Source organism: Cynocephalus volans, chromosome 1, assembly GCF_027409185.1.
Source record: "Cynocephalus volans isolate mCynVol1 chromosome 1, mCynVol1.pri, whole genome shotgun sequence".
NCBI classification, from domain to species: Eukaryota; Metazoa; Chordata; class Mammalia; order Dermoptera; family Cynocephalidae; genus Cynocephalus; species Cynocephalus volans.
In genome coordinates, this window is record NC_084460.1 from 228721893 (window position 1) to 228742694 (window position 20802).

Genomic DNA, 20802 nt, shown 5'->3' on the forward strand with positions numbered 1-20802 from the left:
AGGTAATTTGTTTTTTATGTCCCTTGTCATACAAATGTTTCATAAGTTTGTTGAATAAATGGCTTTAATTATGTAATGGAGTAATAGACAGGTAGGATTAAAAATAAAAACACAGAGGGAGACATCTCAAAGACTAAGTAGCAGTCTGAACACGTGTCTATCTCTTTTCTATCCTAAAATTCCATGTATTGAAATAAAAGATGCTCTAAGAAATAATGAGCAGATTAGGTACCCAAAAAAGACCCTTCTGATTGAACCAACTGAAACGCTGGATAAAATATTTTGAAAACATCTTTATAAATGTATGGCTGAGCTGGCATACAATGAGGGAATTTTTAGAGTTTGTTATACTTAGTATTGGCAAAAATGTGGGAAAACTGGCACTCTCGTATTTTGTTACATGAGGATGTAAACCAATAATGCCTTAATGTCATTTTTGCTTTTAGGCCAATGTGCTCATACTTATGCATAAGACACCTACATAAAGATATTTGTTACAACACTGTTGTAGCAGAAAAGAAAATGAGTTTAACCCAATGTCCATCAGTAGGATCCTGGCAAAGCAAATTATGCATTATACAAACTATGGGATTCTATATAGCTGCTTAAAATGTTCACTAATAAATATTGATGTGGAATGTTCTCTAAGACAGATTGTTAAGTGAAAAAAAACAAAAATATGCAATCTTAATCCCATTTAAAAATTACATATGCATATATGTCTGTAAATGCATAGTCAAACACCAGCAGGATCACACCAAACACTTAACAGCAGTTATTTCTGAGAAGGTACATGTGTTGATGTTGGGGAGGTGAAGGGGAAGAATGTAATGGAGGACTTATATATTTTTCTTACTGCACTTCTCAATACTTAGAGCACCTGTGTAAATTATCATCCAAACCAGGAAAATTTAGAGTAATAATAGATGCTATTGATTGCTGTGGGTCAATAGATATAAATTGGAATTGTTCTGGGCAAATAGTCACCTTGATATATTCATGACTTAATTGTTTAATTTTAAAAACTGGTGACATTTTGCCAACCATTATCTAGAGTTAGAATAAGCAAACCACCTTGGACTGCACTATAATAATTATGAGAAAAAAAGACTTGTGTGGCCTCTTTTATATTTTAGCATGAGGCCACTAGATACCCCTCCCCTGTGGCTTAGCAAACACTACTTTCTTTACCTTAGTATATAGAGCTCTTAGGATGAGATAGGCTAATTTGTACAAAAAGCCCAGGACCTTGGGAGGGAAAAGCCTGAGGCCCCTAACTCATTTCAGGTAACCTAATGTCTGTTGTCTAATGGTGTAGCCCTGATCAAGATCCACGGGCAAGGAAGGGACCAAGGCATCCAAACAGGAACTCACCTGAGGCAAAGGGTGGTTGGATCTAGGTTGTCACTTAAGCTTCATATAAGAGCCTTCATATAAAGCTTGTTCAACAGAGACTGACTCTAGGGTAGAGCCAGGTAGACTGGCTCCAGCCATCAGCTTCTCTAGAACTGGCCAACCTGGCACAGTTTCATACTTTGGGATCCAGAGCTGAGCACATGAGGATGAACTCACAGAGCTGTTAGCTCTGGAATCTTGGCTAAGGTAGCACAGGAGTCCACAGAAGAGGTAGACAAACAAGAACATTACCTCAGTAATGGCCACCCTTCCACAGTGAAGCCATGTAGCAGTGACTGCGAACTGAATAGATGTGCCCACACGTACTCATTCACTGGACTTTAAAGCATAATGGACTATTCTGGACTGAGTAAACCCCTAAGATCCTTAGACAATGAGTAGGAATGGGGGGAAAGACTTTAGGAGGGAGAAACTGGACTTCCTGCTAATAAAGGCAAGAATGGCCTTGAGCAATGAATTTATACCTAAAACTGTCAAATGACTCATATGGATTACACTTTCAAAAATGCCCAGCCATATGTCACACCCTGCAAACCTGGGTGATCATTTTAGTTAACTTAGGCATTAAGAAAACATTAAGGTTCTGGTACTAGCCAGCCACCAAAAACAAAAACAGAAAAACCCAAGTAAACAAAAAAAGAAAACATTAAGGAAGAATCGAAGGAAGCAGACCAAGGGGTGGGAGGAATTGGGGGCAAAGAAAACAGAAGTAGGAGGTGAGGGGGAGTTGGTGTTTTGGGGTTTGCTACTCACGAGGCTGATGTGCGTTCCAGTGTGTGTACTGCACCGGCTCTGACTTCTGCCCTGCTGTCTTCCAAGTATATTCTCCTGTAGCATTTTGGTCTTGAAGAGCTATCCAAAAATAACTGTCCTTCGTTTCTACCACACTACTGATCAAACTGGTAATAAAAGCCTGTTCAAACCTTAAAGAGGGAAAAAGGAAATGGTTATATTAAATTTCTGGGCAATAAAAAATGCCATTAAAACATAGTGAAGTGCACTAAATAGCACCAGAGCAAGCATTTCTCATTAATTCTTTAGAACATGGAGCAGAAAAATACCCGAAGACCCACATTACTAATAAATGCCAAATGTCCATGCACTTCCCAGAAATGCATGAGTGAGGAGAATTTGACTCTTACAGACAGGGCTTAATTCTTTCAAGGAATAGAGTGCAGCTCCAATTTCGGAGTGTAGGTGGTAAAGTCCACACAGCTTGAGTACATCTCCTGAAGTAAGATGTAGCCTATTTTATAATTAGGTCACATACCACTTACCACACTATACGTGCATGGGATGGGGATTGGCAGGAGGGAGGAGGAAGGAAATTACATTTTTCTGAATGAGCATTTACCAATATAGAGTTCACATGCACGCCCCCACCACACTTCCCTGGTAAGAAAGGAACAGGGTTGGCAGGAACAGTTTTGTGTCTCCCAAATCAGTTTATTCACAGGCACATGGAGTCCTTGACGTATTCAAATGTGCTCAAATGTGCATTTTCACTGAAGATAAATTTAAACCCTAGGAACTAATCCAAGGCAGTATGCCCACTAGTATTATTCCCAAGCAGATGAATGAATTAGAGTTCAATGATTGGCAGCAAGGCTCTCTTCCCAGCATGGATGCATCAAAAGTAGAATGTAGAAAACTTATATATATGCTTCTACATGCACACCTAATAAGAGAAATGTGAGTATTATAATTTAAGTAGCCTTGAACTTTTAAGCTATTTGAAACTATCTTGGGAAATCTATTTTCAAAATATATAAAGTTAGAACAAACATTTCGAACGGTGGTCACTTCTGGCCAGACCTGCTGAGTCAATGGGAAAAGAAAGGCCTGATGCAATTTCCCAGGAAACCTAAAGAGAAAGCACATTAGACTTTTTTTTCTTTAATCTAGTTTTTTTTTTTTGCTATCATGCTTCCTTAACTTGCTATGGCAAACAAAAGCAATGGGGTCATTTAAGAACAGAGAAGTCTCAAAGGAAACAGGGGAGGAAAAGAGAAAAGAACAAAAAGAAGTAAAAGTTTTAAAGTGTCTTAAGGACCTCACTAGCAACATTTAGTGACCTTAGGCATCTCATCATTGCAGAGCATATGGATTTTAGTCATGCTTTAGCAAATATTTTCAGATACTCTATTAATAATCTAAAAAGCACACATTTGAAATTAGAAAAGTTCTTTTTTAACCAGATCACACTGGCAGCACTTTATGTTACTGTGGTTTAAAAGGAAGGTATAGAAGACAAATATTGCCCAGATGCTATTGTAATTTTCCTTACACTTTCATTTGTTCCTGCTCTCATGATGCATGATGTGCTTTTTCTGATCCCCTCTGAGGAAGACTAGCATCATTATTATACCCACCTGGTGCCTGAAATTGCTGTGTGAGAGGCCAGCAAGGCACTGCACCACACATGCTGTTGCCAGGACCGCAGTTCCCTATGCCGCTTCTACACCCAGGGGGCGTGGCTGGTTCTTCCATTACCTTCTACTATGGCATGTACCAAACAATGCAGAGAAATGACGTTTTCTGTGAACTTGGCCTTGGGTATCATTATTCATGACAACATTTTGCTTTTGTCCCCTGTTGGCTATAGATTTATTTAATCCACTCCGAATTGCTATTTTATCTCCATTTATCATTACTTAAAACAATAGAAACCTGCTTTTTCAACTGGCAAGTATACCTTCTAAGTAGCTGCATATAATGTTCACACATAAAATCTTAAACCTTCAAATCAAAACAGGACTTTAATTTTCCTGGTCCATTTTAGAAGACAGTACTGTTTGTAAAGAAATTCAGCAATATGCCTTTCTTCTAAATCATTAAGTCTGGATAACAGTGTACAATCTCGTGTCTGTTTCCAACAAGTAAAGAAACAAGAGGGCATTTTATATTCTTTACCACTCACTATTTGGTTTTAAACACTAAAAGGATTATGAAAACTCTGGCTTACAGTAATAGAGCAGATGATCTTTCAAAGTCTTTTCTGGCTCTGTGTTTTAGAATTATTTATAAGAGAATACTCCAGAGTTCTATAATATCTGACCTTTTTGCCTGGTTTCACTAAGGCTGCTTAATTCAAATGTTCTTATAATTTAAGGAACCAAAAATAACCATATGTACATATTTTTTATATTATTATTTGAACCAGAATAGCATGTTATCTTTAAGGAGTTTAGTAAAGTAAAACTTGTTATTCTTTAAAAAAAACCAACAACATATTTTGCTCTGTGTACCTACTTACAAAATCAAACTTTATAGGGAAATAATTCTTGGAATCAAAAAGAAATTAACTTTTCTAATCAACTCCTTAAAAAAGTTAAGAAATCAAGAGCGTGTTCTCAATGTAAATAAGAAAAATACATCTTGAACTTTCACCAGTTTGACCAAAAATTATGCTCATTGTGCTAAACATTACATTTCAGCTTTAAAAATGCAATTTGAAGATAGCAATACATATTTTTAGCATGCACTGAAAAATTTTTTTCGTTTTGGATTAAACATTTTGCATTTCAAAAAATGTGCACTTTAAAAGGAATTATTTTATACTTAATTGCTAGCTGTCAGTTTAGCCAGTGACATATGTAGTTTAAAAAAAAGATGTTTCTCGTCTGTGAACATCACAGTACTTAGAAACAACAGTGCTATGATTGTGTTTGAATTACCTAAAATAAGGGATTGAAAAAAGTAATGCATTGGAAGTAGCTTCACCAGAGAGCTATTTCAATTAAAAAAAAAAAAGTGTAAAATTAGTTCCGGCCCAGGCACACCACCAGCACCTTGGGGCCTGCCTGGGAATCAGAGGCTTGGATCCAGGGACCGGACCCCACTCCCACTTCCGGGCAAACTGTGCCAGTGCCTCAGGGCCTGCATGGGGACCTGAGGCATGGAGAAGGGGACTGGACACCCTTCCCACAACCAGGCACAAAACGCCAGCACCTTGGGGCCCACCTGGAGACCCAAGGCATGGAGAAGGGGACCAGACCCCCCTCCCACAACCAGGCATAACATGCCAGCGCCTTGGGTCCCTCACAGTGACCCGAGGCATGGAGCCAGGGACTGGACCCTCCTCCCACAACCAGGCACACTGCGCCAGCACCTCAGGGCCTGCCAAAGGACTCAGGGCATGGAGAAGGGGACCAGACCACCCTCCCACAACCAGGCACACTGAGCCAGTGCCTTGGGACCCACCCAGGGACCAGAGGCATGGAAAAGGGGACCAAACACACCCCACAACCAGGCATACTGCCAGTGCCAAGGAGCATACCAAAAACAGCACCTCCACATGGGTGGTCCACCACAGCCACCGCAATAACCATGGCTGCCGCAAAAGCAGCTAGATGCCACAACCACCACGCAGATGGTCCGCCAGCCACTGGAGTGCATTCACACAAGAAGAGTCACCAGCAGAGACAAAGAAAAGAAGAGGATGTCTCTGTCCACAAAACCCATTTCAGAGTGACAGAAGAAGCATCTGCTCTATGATAATATTGGGGGACCTGGTCACATCTCTCAGCATTGGACAGATCATCTAGGTAACAAATTAACAGAGTAACCATTATTCTTTCAGAAGGAGAGAAGAAATCTAGGGCAATTAGAGGGGGTAAGGGGAGGGAATGAGGGAAGGGGAGAGATTGAACAAGGGGTATAAAGAATAATTACGATTTGTAACAATATATATGCTAGTAATATTGATTTAATCAACATGTCTCAATGTTCAACCCCAAAAATATGTATAAGCAATTTTGATTCAATAAATAAAATAAATTTAAAAAAAGAGACACTATCAATACAGTAAAAAGGCAGCACACAGAATAGGAGAAAACATTTGTGAATTATATATCTGATAAAGGATTAATATCCAGAATATAGAGAGAACTGAAACTCAAAAAAAAAAAAAAAATAGTGGAAGTCTTTGTACATAATATTGCTGAAAGACATTAAAGAAGCAAAATTACAAAGATATCCTGTGTTCATGGCTTGGAAGAATTAATATTGTTAAGATGTCCAGACTACCTAAAGTGATCTACCTATGCAATCCCTATCAAAATCCCCAATTTTTCTTTTTTTGCAGAAATAGAAGAATTTATCCCAAAATTCATATGGAATTTCAAAGGACCCTGAATAGCCAAAACAATTGTGAAAAAGAAACAAGTTAGAAGTCTCACACTTCTTGAAACTTACTACAAAGCTACAGTAATCAAAACAGTGTGGTACTGGCACAAAGACCAAAAAGAGGAATAGACTAGAAAGCCCAGAAGTAAACCCTTGCATATATGGTCAAATAATTTCCAGCAAGGGTGCCAAGACCATTGAATGGGGAAGGGGCAGTCTTTCCAACATATTGTGCTGGGAAAACTGGATATCCACTTGCAAAAAAATGGAGCTGGACTCTTGCTTTACACTGTGTACAAAAATGAACTCCAAGTGGGTCAAAGAGCTAAACATAACAGCTAAAACTATAAATCTCTTAGAAGAAAACATAGGGCAAAAGCTTCAGGACATTAGATTTGGCAATGATTTCTTGGATATGACACCAAAAGCAAAGGCAACAAAATAAAAAATGGATAAACTAAACTTCATAAAATTAAAAACTTTTGTGCATCAAAGGATACTATCAACACAGTGAAAAGGCAACCTACAGAATGGGAGAAAATACTTGCAAATCTGATAAGAGATTAATACAACTCCTATAACTCAGCAAAGAAAAAACAAACACCCCAATTCAAAAATGGACAAAGGATTGAAATAGACATTTCTCCAAAGAAGATATACAAATGGTCATTAAGTATGTCAAAGGATGCTCAGCACCACTAACCCTTAGGGATATGCAAATAAATGAAAACCACAATGAGATGCCACTTCACACCCCTTAGGACGGCTATTATCTAAAAAAAAAAAAAAAAGAAAGAAAGAAAGAAAAAAAGAAAAGAAAAGAAAAGAACAGTCGTTGGTCAGGATGTGGAGAAATTAGAACACTTATACACTACTGGTGGGAACATAAAACAGTAAAACAGTACAGCCACTATGGAAACTGTATGGCAGTTCCTCAGAAAATTCAAAATAGAACTATCATATGATCCAGCAATCTCATTTCTGGGTATACGTTCAGGAATTGAAAGCAGGGACTCTAAAGATATTTGTACATTCATGTTCATAACAGCATTATTCATAATAGCCAAATGGTGGAAGCAACCCAAGTATCTACTGATGAATTAATGGATAAACAAAATGTGGTATATACATACAATGGAATATTAATCAGACTTTAAAAGTAAGGTAATTCTAACATATGTGAGAACATGAATGAAACTTGAAGGCATTATGCTAAGTGAAATAACCAGACACAAAAAGACAAATACTGTATGATCCCACTTACATGACGTACCTATAGAAGTCAAACTCGTGGAGAAAGAAAATAGAATGGTGGTTGCCAGGAGCTGGGGGAGGTGAGAACAGGCAATTATTGTTTAATGGGCACAGAGTTTCAGTTTGGGGTGATAAAAAACGTTCTGGAGATGGATAGTAGTGGATGAACAACAATGTGAATGCACTTAATGCCCTGAACTGTACACTTAAAAAAGATTAAAATGGTAGAATTTACCATAATAAAGAAAAATTAGCTGCAAAAGTCTTTTGGGGGATATGGCAGTTGCAGGAAAATGGCAGAGCTGTAAAAATGCTTGAAAATAATGTACATGTAAACCTAGGAGAAAATGAAATATTGCAGGATTTCTCACTTTTAGCAAAATTCACAGAACTGAATGTATTTAGATTATTCTGTACCAAATATTCCATGGCTGATTGATCCGAGATTTAGACATACATTCATTAAAGACAATTATCCATGGTTACTTTGAAACTCAAGTTTTGCATTCGTCCTTTTTCTAGATGCAAAGTGGCCAGGCCTGATAAACTTTTGTAACAATTAGTTGGCAAGCAAATAAAAATCTGTTATTCAGCAGTGAGGATCTATTTTTCTTCCCTCCTCTACTCCACGAAGTGTTAAAAGTCCTAGACCAGGAGCAGTTGCCCTATAACAAAAGAAATAAGTAATTTGTAGCAGGTGGTTCTAATTGTGCCCATCAAACCTGTCACTCAAGTGTGCAGAAGAGTGGAAAGTCAATTAGCAACTACAAGCTTGGGTACTGAAGAGTGACAGGAGTGTCTTAACTCAAACAGGAAATCAGAAATGGAAAATGATTACCATGGCTGCTAGTGGACGCTCCTGGGTCGAGAAGACTTTTCATCTACTGCTCAACCTTCTCAGACAAAAGATGCTATTGGAGATATGTGCCAACATGTATTGTGGCTCAAAGAGCAGTATAGTGTGGACCCTTGTTTTATCTCTGATAGGGTCGAATGAATACAAATCAAGAGCCTGGGCTCTTCCTTTCCTCAACTCACAAGTCCAGAGTTGTAGTCACTGCTTTGGATGTAGACATGTTTGTGGGGTAGTATACATATATGTTAACTGACGCAGAGAGTTGCCTCAGTACGGGTCACATGTAGTCCCTCGGGGGCCTGGTTAGCATGCCAGCACGAGGCAACCTGGATGGGCCTCAGAGGCTGAGATTGGGATAAAAACAAACTTACCTATGCCATGGTTCTGCTTTAGAGTTGGACCAGACATGCAAGAGTGGGGCTACTGAGTATAGTTTATCAAAGAAAAAATTTAAGGTATTCACACATACTCTTGTATCCAGTTTTGGGGAAATAAAACAGATTTTTTTCCAGATACTTTCTATCATTTGTATGAGGTCCCCAAATGGTTTGTAGAATATGAAGTATTTGAACTTAGATTTCTGCCTTAGCTTGGGTCATTTTGGCATCATGGGCTATCTATGACATTACTTTGAGTTTATCCATGTATTGTTCTATGCCATCTTCATTTATGTGTCTGTCTTCTATGCCTTCAGCTGCTGGGCTGCACAAGGCACCAGACAAGTACATGATGCCTTTTATTTCTTTGGTACAGCATGTCAGTGTTGAATATTGTCCCTCTCACAAAATATGTATTCAATAAATAATTTTCTAATAAACTCTTGGCTATTAATTTTTTCTATGGCCAAGATAACATATGAAAAGTAATTAATACAATGCAAGATATGTGACAGGCACTCAATGATATTAAACAAAAGAAAAGAGAAAAAAAAGACAAAAAATAGGTGAAAAAATTATACTTATTTTCTTCAGTGAAAAACATAATTCAATTACAATGAACAAAACAGCATAGTTTCATTGGTCAGGCTCCTGTAATTTCCAATGACTCACTGGACTGGGGGTCTTCCAACCCAAGGTGCTCTTGGAACCTTTTGGGTGGGTTAGCAAACTGAGGGGATAAAGGCTTCCTTCTGCCTGGTAGCTATCCCTGGGAAGGAGAAAGGTAGAACTAAAAACAGCTCTGCGATACCTCAAAGGTAGTGCTACACCAAAGGAGGCAATTTAGTTTGCCAAATGCTATTCGTGTATGTGGGTGTGTGTGTGCATGCCCATGTGCTCATGCATTCCTATGCATTGTCTGGAAGAAAGACTGGGAAAGAAGGCAGGAGAGTAAGAAGGTGGGAGGAGGAAGCAAATACTGGCGGTTTTGAATGTTGACTTCCAACATGGGGAGAGCAGAGTAAGTATGCTACTCCTCTACAAATTAGACTTACATGTGAGGGTCTCTAGATAAAACCATAGCACTAGTTGTCCTATTTCCTGGTTCAGTGGATATTTCTAAAGGTAGTATCCTAGGCAAAAAAAGCAAGTGACCTACTTGACAGGAGTAGTTTCCTTGCAACCACTGAAGAGTTCTACCTCGCTTCTGTCTTCAGCACGGAGGAGTCAGACCCCAGCCCTCACTGACCTCCTGGCATTGATAGTGACATGAGGTCACCTTTGTTGTTGGTACTTTTATCACCTTTTATCACACATTTGTAGCATGCTGCAAACTGTATGGAGTGTAAAAAGGGCACAGTCTCTCTGACAGCATCAGAAAGACACTTGTGCTCAGAGAAGTCTCAATCTAAATAAAATAGACCTAAGAAGCAATGGTGAAGTATTTGAATACACTTCACATTTTAGATATACTTTCTTTTCTGCTAAAAAGAAAAAACCATACAACTCATACACATTACATTTTAAAAAAACTTAATTTTTAAATAACATGTTTTTTTTCCATTACAAGCAATTAGAAGATAAAATCTAAATATAACTGTGTATATTAGCAGAACTCAATAATTTATAAATCTTTATAGAAAGTAAAAGTCACCTTAAATTTTACTATTTGTTACTCAAAAAAATCAACTTTGGAATAACATTGTATGATTCATCTCAATAAGTAATTTAAATAATTTAATACTCCAACATACAGCACGCTTTAGATTTTGACAAGTAATGATTATAGCTAGATTTTACCATTCGGAGAGCCCTCATATCAAAGCACAGTTACATTTCTGTTAGAAGTTTTTATTTACCTGTTTGTAATGGTTACAAGTGCAGGAGGACAGTAGTAGCCACTGGAAGCGTGGTCAAAGCTTCGAAGGACTGTGTCAATTTTGTAACAGAATCCACCATGTCTCTCCCATCCCTTAAAAACGGAAAAGGGAAATTAAGGACATAATCTGATACCCTTAAACACCAAAAGATTTTTTTTTTTTGCATATTCTCATTTACTACTTATGTAACTTTCTTCTCTTACTCCCTAAAAACTCTTTGAATTTTTGTCTTGATAACTTTAAATTTATTCTATCTGGTAATGCCATTAGCTACAGCTACATCTACATTTATTTAATTAATTATCTTAAAGTTTAAAAAGTTTAACTTTAAACCTAAAATGTTAAAAGCAAATGAAAGTATAGGAGTATTTTCTTTCTCTCTCTCTCTCTTTCTTCTCTTCCCCTCTCCACACTTACAGAATTTCACACAAATTTCATACAGAGAGTAGAATTAAGAGTGTTGGCTCTGGAGTCCGAATACATGGGTTTGAATCCTGGTTCCACCCACCCTGTGTCCTTCTTTAATTTTCTAATATTCTCATCTATAAAATGGGGATGATAATAGTATCCACAGGTTTGTTCTGAGACTCAAAGGCAGACATGCAGACAGAGATCTTAGAACTGAACTGGGGACTCAGTATGACAAAGAGGACATATGTATTTAGGTAATACTGCAGACATTTTTCAACTTTTTTTCATATTGATTACTTCATGTTATCCCACTGAGATTCACTGAGATTGGATATTTGGATAAAGTCACCAATTAGTGGATCAACCAAGCCCAGAACCCAATTCTGATGCGATTCAGGATAGTCTTGGTTGGATCACAGTGCTTCCAAATATAGAATGGCCAAAATATATATTATATGTGTATTTTTTTTGGTAAGGATTATTCCTAAATTAGCTGACTGGCCTTTTCAGGAGGAAGAAAGCAAGCTTTGTCCCTCAGACAAAAATGACAAATATGTAGCTCTACGGCTCAGCCCTGCGAGCAAAGAAGGGTGGCTCTTATTCTTTAAAATCGCACAGTACAGGAGACATACATTCATTAGTCTTCTATATTTTGACTGAGTTATTGTAGTTCTTTTTCTTCCAATATTATAAAATCACATCACTCATATCTATTTTTACTTATTCACCAGTTTAAAAATACACTTCATTTTATGCCATGCCAATACTTGCCAGCTTTTGATCAGATATAAAATGATTCCTAGTATATTTCTTGAAAAGGTCTTGGCCTTGCAGTAAATTAAAGAAAACTTCCCTTAGAAATCAGCTACTTTAGTTTGAAACATATTAAATGAGGTGTGGATCACAGGCACTCCTGATCCAGCCATGAAGGGTCTGCTCTGAACTCACTTCCTTTTACTTCTACGCCCACCTTCTCTGTGGGGGTAACTGACAGCTCGAGACAGAGCCCCTTTGTGGATCACTCTGGGACAGGGGCAGGGAGGTTAGACTGCTTTTGTACTTGGAAGGACAGGTAGACGGGGCTGACAATTTGACCTTTCTAACAACACAGTATTCCTTTTTCATTATTAGTGTTTAGATCATAAGCTGCTTAGCAAAACAAAACATCCAAGAACTGAACAGGCTCAAGAAAAGGGAAGGAATGAAAGATGTGGTATAGTAATAACCAGAAATACAGACTCGTTACTACAAGCCTTTGTCCAGATAATGAAAGTAGGAAGGATAATTAATTGATTTTATTGGTTAACCATTTGTATACTAGGTGCCATTTCATTTTTAAGTGAAAGGATGATGATGACTGCTGTGGTCAAATGTTGCCCCCAAAAAGTTCATGTACTGGAAACTTAATCTTCATTGTAATGGTGTTTAGAGGGTGGGAAATCCAATTATGGTGTTTGAAAGGTGGGGCCTTCAAGAGATGAATAGATTGTGAAGACTGTGCCCTTGTGAATGGATTGATTCATTCATGTAGTAATGGGCATGGCTCTGGTGGATTTATAAGGAGAACAAGTGAGAAGATTAGCTCACTCTTGCTCAGTCCATTCTCACCATGTGATACCCTGGTCACCATGGGACACTGTGTAGAGTTCCCACCAAGGAGAAGGGCCTCACTGGATGTGTTCACTGGACCTTGGACTTCCCAGCCTCCAAAACTGTAAGAAATAGATTTCATTCCTTTATAAATTACCCAGTTTCAGGTATTCTGTTATAAGCAACAGAAAATGGACTAATACAATGACAGCACTGAAGCAATTGCTCATATTGTCCAATCCCAAAAATGTGACTCAGAGGAAAACCCTGTTTTTTTGCTTTGAAATTATCAAGACTGATTTTACAAGTTGATTTTGCAAGTGCAGACTGTTTAGAGAATTGCATTGAAGCAACTGTCTAAAAGAAAGGAAACTTTCGAAACCATATTCATAAACTGATGCATAATAAAATTAACAGGGATTTCCCTGTAAAGCTAGAGAACTGGCTCTGAACTCAGAATTTTTAAATTCTCGTAATGCTGGCTGGGAGAGAAGTAGTGAGCAAAAGTCTCAATAGAACATCAGTTTTATTTCTGCTGTGTAAGAAGTTAATTGTCCTTTCAACAAAAACAAAACATGTTAAGCTGCCTTGAAATCCACAATAAGACAAACTTTCCCCCCAATATTTCTGATCAAGTAGACATGAGGTCAGCGACAGCTGTAATTAATTCAGGAATTGTAATCATTAGATAAAATGGTGACACATCAGTGATAGCATATGTGTTATGAATAGAGTGTGAAGAGCAGTTCATATGTTTTACATGTTGATTAAGGACCAAAATGCAGTTTCTGGAGAGATGGGTCATTGTTTAGTTGGAACATAAATAATTGAATTAGAAGAGAAAATAATTAAAGCAGAATTACATAAAAACCAGGTCTGGGAACTTTTTTGAGACTCATACAGTATAGAAATTTCCAATGAGAGAAAAAGAGAGAGAGAGAGAAGCAGACAGAGAGAGAGAGAACACATGAGCGCATGTGCTGAGCACACTGATAGGTAGATTTTATGTAACTTTGCTCCAGGGTATTGAACGTATTTCAAGAAATTTAAAGCAGATCATAAGCTACCTTTTAAGTTTAAACTTAAAGTATGAAGTACCTTTTATTGCTTAAAGTATATAAAATACTTTGTTACTTAAAATACTAAAGTATTTTTGTTATCCCTTTCCCAAATAGTAAATATATTGCAAAACGTGTACTTTTCTCCATTACTGTATTGTATTCAAATATTGAAGTCTAAGAAAGATGTAGAGGAAGGCAAGACTCCGGGTGTGTTATTTTTCTCTCTGACATAGTTTTTCTATGTATGAGACCGGGCATCACGGGACAGTCATTGTTTGTGCAGCAGGTACAACAGGATCATTACATTTTTTACCTCAAAAGAAAAATAGTCTCAGGTCAAAGAGGATACTGAGACAATGATCTTGGGCTGCAAATCCTCTGCCTGATAATTGTTTGGTTTGTAAAAAGTAGCTCACACTCAGAAAAAACAGAGGAGGGAAGGACGGAGGGAGAGGAAGAGAGGAAGAGGACTGAGATTCAGTTTAAATCAACGGCAGGAACGGTATTCTAGTTATGAAGTCGCTGTACCTAAATCACACTATTAGCAGCACTTACCTCTTGACATCCTGATCCACTGTCAGAAAGGACATGGCCTGGTTTTTCACAAATGTAAAAAAGTGTTTCTTCACAATTTTTAACTCTCCAGTGTCCCTCCTGAGGAGAAAAATGTTACAGATGAATGAATGAATACACTCTATGCTGATGGGCAACACCAATTATTTGAATAAAAATACGATTAATAATAAGCGTTTCTGGATGAGTGTAATGTCTCAGGCTCACAGAAAGGGTTGACTGATACTCTCTCTACAGGTGGGAGGCCCTGTGCTCTCTCCAGCACGTAACAGGTCCAAGGTGTGCAGTCTTGATTTGGGTGGGCAGGAGGGAGGGAGCAACTTATGTTTCTTGATTGTTGCCACATGCCAGGCTTAATGCCCAGTGATCTTCATATATTATCTCATTATTCCTGTGAGGTGGGCGTTATTATTCCCATTTTAAAGGTTAGGTTTAATATTTTGTACTAGTTCCTATGGTCAGTAAAAATTGGAGTTAGAATTGATAGCAAGGTCAGCCTAACTTTCATTAAGCTGTTCTCGACTTTTCTTTTAAAGGATGGGCTAGAACAGAGGTTCTCAATCGTTAGTGTGCACCTGGAATCACCTGGAGGAGTTACTGAACCCATTTGCCTGGGCCCCATGATCGGAGTGTCTCATTCAGTAGTCTGGCGGGACCTGAGAACTTGCATTTCTAGCACATTGTCGGGTGATGTTGTTGCTACTGGTCTGGGGCCCACACATTGGGAACCACTTGGATGCAGCCATCCCCTGACCAAGTGAGAATGCTGCTTCCTCTCTTCAACCACTTCCAACTGTTATATTGAATGCTTTGCTGCCGTCATGTATAAGCCTGATGATGGGGAAATGCCTGAAAACTACCATGACTTATTGTAATAAAATTTTCATAACTAAAATCCATGTTTGGCCCCCACCATTCTTTATCACCAATTCTTCAGAGAACCACCCCATTTCCTTTCTGTATGATGGGCATATAGATACCTTTATGCGTTCTCCTAATTCTGCTGAAGGCTACTCCCAGATCCTTTGTTAATAATGATACATTAACTCCCAACAGATTAAAATTTTATCCTCCCAAAGGATGTTTTATTTTAACACAAATCAGAACCTTAGGGTTAAACTACACAATTCAAATTTTAGGTGGTATGTCAGGCATACAGAATTTTAGGGGAATATGGGGTCCTTCCATGACCCTCAGAAAAATACCATGTCTGTCTGTGGCTGATACCTTCAGCTGTAGGAGGAGCCCTGCACCCCTCCTGCTGAGTTGAATTGTGCCCCTCAAAGATTCATGAATTCATCCTCACAATAACAGTGTTGAGGGTGGGAAATCCTGTTATGGTAATTGAAAGGTGGGGCCGTTAAGAAGTGATTAGATTGTGAGGACCATGCCCTAGTGAATGGATTGATCCATTCATGCAGTAATAAACTGATGGTTTAATGGGTGTGGTTCTGATGGCTTTATAAAGAGAGTGAGTGAACAGGTTAGCTCTCTCTCTTGCTCAGCCATTTTGCCATGTGGTACCCTGTGTCACTACAGAGTCACACCAACAAAAGCCCTCACCAGATGTGTTCCCTGCACATTGGACTTCCCAGCCTCTGAAGCTGTAAGAAATAAATTCTATTTCCTTATAAATTACCCAGTTTCAGGTATTTGGTTACAAGCAACAGAAATGAACTAATACTCCTCCCCCACAGAGTTTTCCAGCAAACTATCCAGTTATAGGGTTGGGTCACTCATTCTGCAGTTACTTGGATGGATGGATGGATGAACAAATAAATAATTTCCTATGCTCTCATATTCAAATTTAGGTGTCAGCCATGATTAGGTAACTTGTTAATTATAATAATTATATTCATATTGTGTTCTACTTCATGGAAATAAGTGTTAATTTTCATATGCCTACTATTTAAGGAGCTACTGAGCTGCCAAAAAAGGGGTCACAAAATATCACACTTATAGCAGCATTGTCCTGACCCATCCAATAATATTAATACTTAACTTCTGTGCTCTTAAAAATAATCCCTGTTCAGAGGCTGGCTAGTTAGCTCACTTGGTTAAAGTGTGATGCTGATAATATCAAGGTCAAGGGTTTTGATCCCCAAACTGGCCAGCCACCAAAAAAAACCCAGCACCGCCACCAACAACAAAAGAGCTCAATTAAAAAAAAAAACCTTGCCCAAATGTTGGTTCCTGTTCCGTAAACACGGTAAATAAAATACCCTTGTCTGTCCATAAGAAATGAAAGTTATCTTAATTTTATCAAAATCAATGAAGCAATAAAGCATCAAATTCTTAGAATAAACTGTGGTGGGTTTCAGCAGAGCTAGATACAAGACAAACATTTAGAGAGGTCATTGTTTCTTCCTCCTCAAATCTGACTCAGAGACACTACCTTAGCATATATAATTGTAAATGCACAAGTCCATGTCAACCTTAAAAGATAAAACAAAGAAACATGTCACAAAAGTAAGTGCTTAGAAATTTTCCATGTTTGGTTGGCACAATCACTTTGTCAAGCTACTTAAGTAACATTTAATGAACTGCTTCTTGGGGGAGCTCGACATGGTATTCTGGTGGGTGGAAAGAATGAGGATGCCTACCAAATCCCAGTAACCTCCTAAAACTCAGCCAGTGCATTCAGCAGCAGATCAAGGAGATTCAGCCTGTTTTAAACATAAAATAAACCATTCAAATGGCTTGGGGTTAAACTAATTCTATAATTGGATGTTTTAGATAAATGGGAGACTAGAACACAGGGATAAGTGTGATGTTCAGGCCACTGGGACCACTTCGTTCATGTGAGGAAAAAAGCAAGATTTGCCATTGATTCACAGTTTTCAGAGGTTACACATACTGTTTAAATCCTTTTATGTTAGCAAGATAATGGAGCTGAAAAACCATCACACTCCAGAGTAACCTTCTGACTTCGGTTCTTCGCTCTTCTTCACTGTGGCTGTCAAGGGCACCACCATCCACCAAAACGGCGGTCGCTCAAGCCACACACCTGCTTCTCTCTCATCCCCACATCTAATTGAGCAACAAAGCCTTCCTCCAAATCATACCTGAATCTGTCCACTTCTCCTCATAGTCACTACCCTAATTCAGCCCTGGAGTAGCCTCCACACTGGCTTTTCTGCTTCCATTTTATCCCTCTCCAAGCCATTCTCTGTGCAGCAGTCACAGTTACTTTTTAAAATGTAAAGCAGATCTCTGTCTCCTTGAAGCACACTCGTGGTTCCTCTACCACGCCCTATCGGCCTGCCATCTGGGCGTCCCTCCCACTCCATCTCCTACCTCCTCCTCCCCACCTGTCTCCTTTGTAGTCATTAAACCCGGCAAGCTTAGTTGCCTTTGGCCTTTGCACTTGCTGCCCTCTGCCTGGAATGTTCCTCCCCCTGTTCTTTGAGAGTTTTTTGTTCTGCTTTGTTTTTCTTTAAGTCTCTGCTCAAATGTCACCTCTTCAGAGAGGCTTTCTGTGACTGTCCTGTCTGAAGTAGCTGCCCCAACCCAAGCTTCTCCCTTTTATGTCACCTATTTCCTTGGAGCAATCACTACAACTATAATTACCTTTTTTTTTTTTATATATATATCCTTGTTTACTGCCCAGCAGGAAAGCCCCATGAGGAGAAGGGACTGTGCCTATCTTGGTCTCTGCCACAGCCCAAGTTCCTGGTGCAGGTGGCCCTCAATACAAGCCCAGCAAAGTGAACACTGAAGAAATCAATCAACTTACAGATTGTTCTGCTGAGACACATAGCTGGCTTCTATTTGGAAAAATGTGGGGTTCAAGTCTGTGCCAATTAGTAAAGATGACAGAGGAGCCATTAGACCATTCAAAGGAAACTGGAATTTTATTGCTGCTCAAACCAATCCATGCTTCTGATGCATTTTCTGTAAGAGATAAATGTAAATTACTTATAAGATGCTATTATTTGCAAAGGACATAACACATTGGGATTATTACCAAAATATACACTTTGCATGTTGTTTTTCTTTATTTCTGCATGTGATGAAACACGTTTAAGCCTCGGTGTAAAATACCTGTTTAAACATTTTCCCCCCACGATATGTAGATCTGCCCAATACAGGTCTTATAAGGGAGGCAGAGCGTGAGCTAAAAGCCAGTGTATGGATAAAGCTTAAGCACGTGAGATTCCTGGGACTATGTGTAAAGTAGATCTGAAATGTCTGGTTTTGTTTCTGCCTAGAGAAAGGGAAAAATAGATAGTTCTACTGGATTATGAAAAGGGCACATGAAAAACAAACTTTTAACGATAGTCTAATTTTAAGATATATTTTCTCTCGCCTTCTTTTTTCAATATTTTTTTTTTTGCTGCTGAAGAAAAAGGAGCAGAAGCTCTTAAAGGCATTGAAAGGCAAGCAATGGGGCTGCTGGAAATGTTACTAAAGCTTGACAGCCTAGGTAGGGTGAAAAGACCCTAACTGGCTGAGAGATGTTAAACGGTCCTTGTTGAGATAAAGGCAGCTGCAGGGCTCTTTTAATCTCAAACACAAAGGATTAGGAAAAATGACAGAGAGGGATTTATGTTGTCACCCCAAACTAAAACCTAACATTGAAAAGGTCATCAGAGTAGAGTTTGGGGATTTCTTTTCCTTTTTAAAAATTGAAAAGTCAAGTCAGTGATTTTAATGTTTTTCAGCAGAATTCCATGTCAAATATATGACACAGGGAGAAGCAGACCTGTTCTGATGGACCAAAGCTGGGTGAAGGCACAGGAGCCTGGAACTCCTGAACACAGCACACAGTCTGGAAACCACCACGCCAAAAATTTTATTCATTTACATTGGCTAAAATTTTTGAAATCCAATTATTAGCACACCACTGCTATATAGTGGCCATAAAGTTAAATTACAGGCTTAGGGTTTTTTTTTTTTAGAACTTTTAGGAAATGACCTTTGCCCCTTAAAAAAATTAAAAACCCACCTGATGTATTTGGCATATGTGAAGATGTTACAAAGTTTCTAAGCATGTATTTCGTAAAAATCCAATGAATTTGCACTCCCAGATAGTAATTAGAAACTTTAAATATATGTGCTGCAAATAATCACTTTTAAATAGCTTAAGTTTCATTTTCAGCTTCATTAATAAAAGAAGTTACTACATTATATTCCATACCTCTTAAATCAAAGGCAGCTGGCACTCACCATCTCCAAGGAGGGTCACAAGAAACTCCACTTCTGCTAATGAAGCTATGTCTATTAATGCACTATTATCAGACTGGCAAGAATGCAAAGCCTCATTCCAGGTCTTTTCTTCTTTCTGAAGTTTGTAGCAATTACGATTATAGGGATTCCAGCCAGACTCACAGTGGGTAGCATGGTATCTCCAAGCATCTATTTCTTTTTGAACCAACAATAAACAATGTCATTTTCCACAAGTATTTTAACATTACTTTTTATCCTTTATGTAAATTGCCATCAATATGATTACTTTAAAAATGTGAAAAACAGAAACATATGAAATGACATATAAATCATGGAATTCTCGATCTTCAGAGTTGAGAAGGTTCTAATCTGTGATGTATATCTTGACCTAGGATTGAGTGAATCTCAGAGCTTCATTTTCCAGATGAGGCATCTAAGGTACAAAGAAGTCAGGAGAGTAGGGACACCATCCCCTCCCACACAGGGACAGCCAAAGCAACAAATAGACAACTACATTTTGATGCAGGTAGCTGAAGAGGAGTGCTGGAGTATATCCAGGGAGCAGCAGAAACCCTGTGGAGCACAGCAACTCAGGGTGGCCACACAGAGAATAGAAGGAAACACCTCACCTCCACCACCCTGTCTCCCAGTTGGTATCAGCTTGGAACCAGAGGTACTTCACTTTGCTGGGAAAGGGTGAGCAAGAGGACCCCAGCAGCCCCCATCATCGCCTTGGACACCTACGGTCCTCATCACTGGGAACTCCTGCAGTCTTCAACAGGTACTAAGCCCAGCCGAGAGAGCTGTCTATTGTCCACATGGCTGCGCTCACTCCACAGAAGAAGCCAATGCTGTGCCCTGCCCACCATGGTCTGTGTAGCTGCTGTGCTATGCCATCTTGGAAAAAGAAGCACTGATGGAGTGTGTCCTACACTGGGGGTGAGTAGCCACTGCACTTTTCCAACCCTGATGCTTTGTCACTACAGCACCACCCTGCCTGATGGCCTGCCATCCCCAAGCCAAGCTGCTGCTACACCCCATCCCATGAGGCCAAGCTGCTATACAGCCCCTTCTCCCACCCTCTGAGT

The 20802-nt window shown here is 38.9% G+C and overlaps 1 protein-coding gene across 1 annotated transcript in view; it reads right to left on the bottom strand.

Moving 5' to 3' along the window:
- PLA2R1 (phospholipase A2 receptor 1) overlaps positions 1-20802 on the bottom strand; it is a 132805-nt gene that overhangs the window by 48633 nt on the left and 63370 nt on the right. The window contains 5 exon segments of the mRNA XM_063106482.1: positions 2170-2339; positions 10890-11002; positions 14528-14626; positions 18282-18439; positions 19715-19909. Of these exon segments, the coding sequence (XP_062962552.1) occupies positions 2170-2339; positions 10890-11002; positions 14528-14626; positions 18282-18439; positions 19715-19909 (735 nt within the window).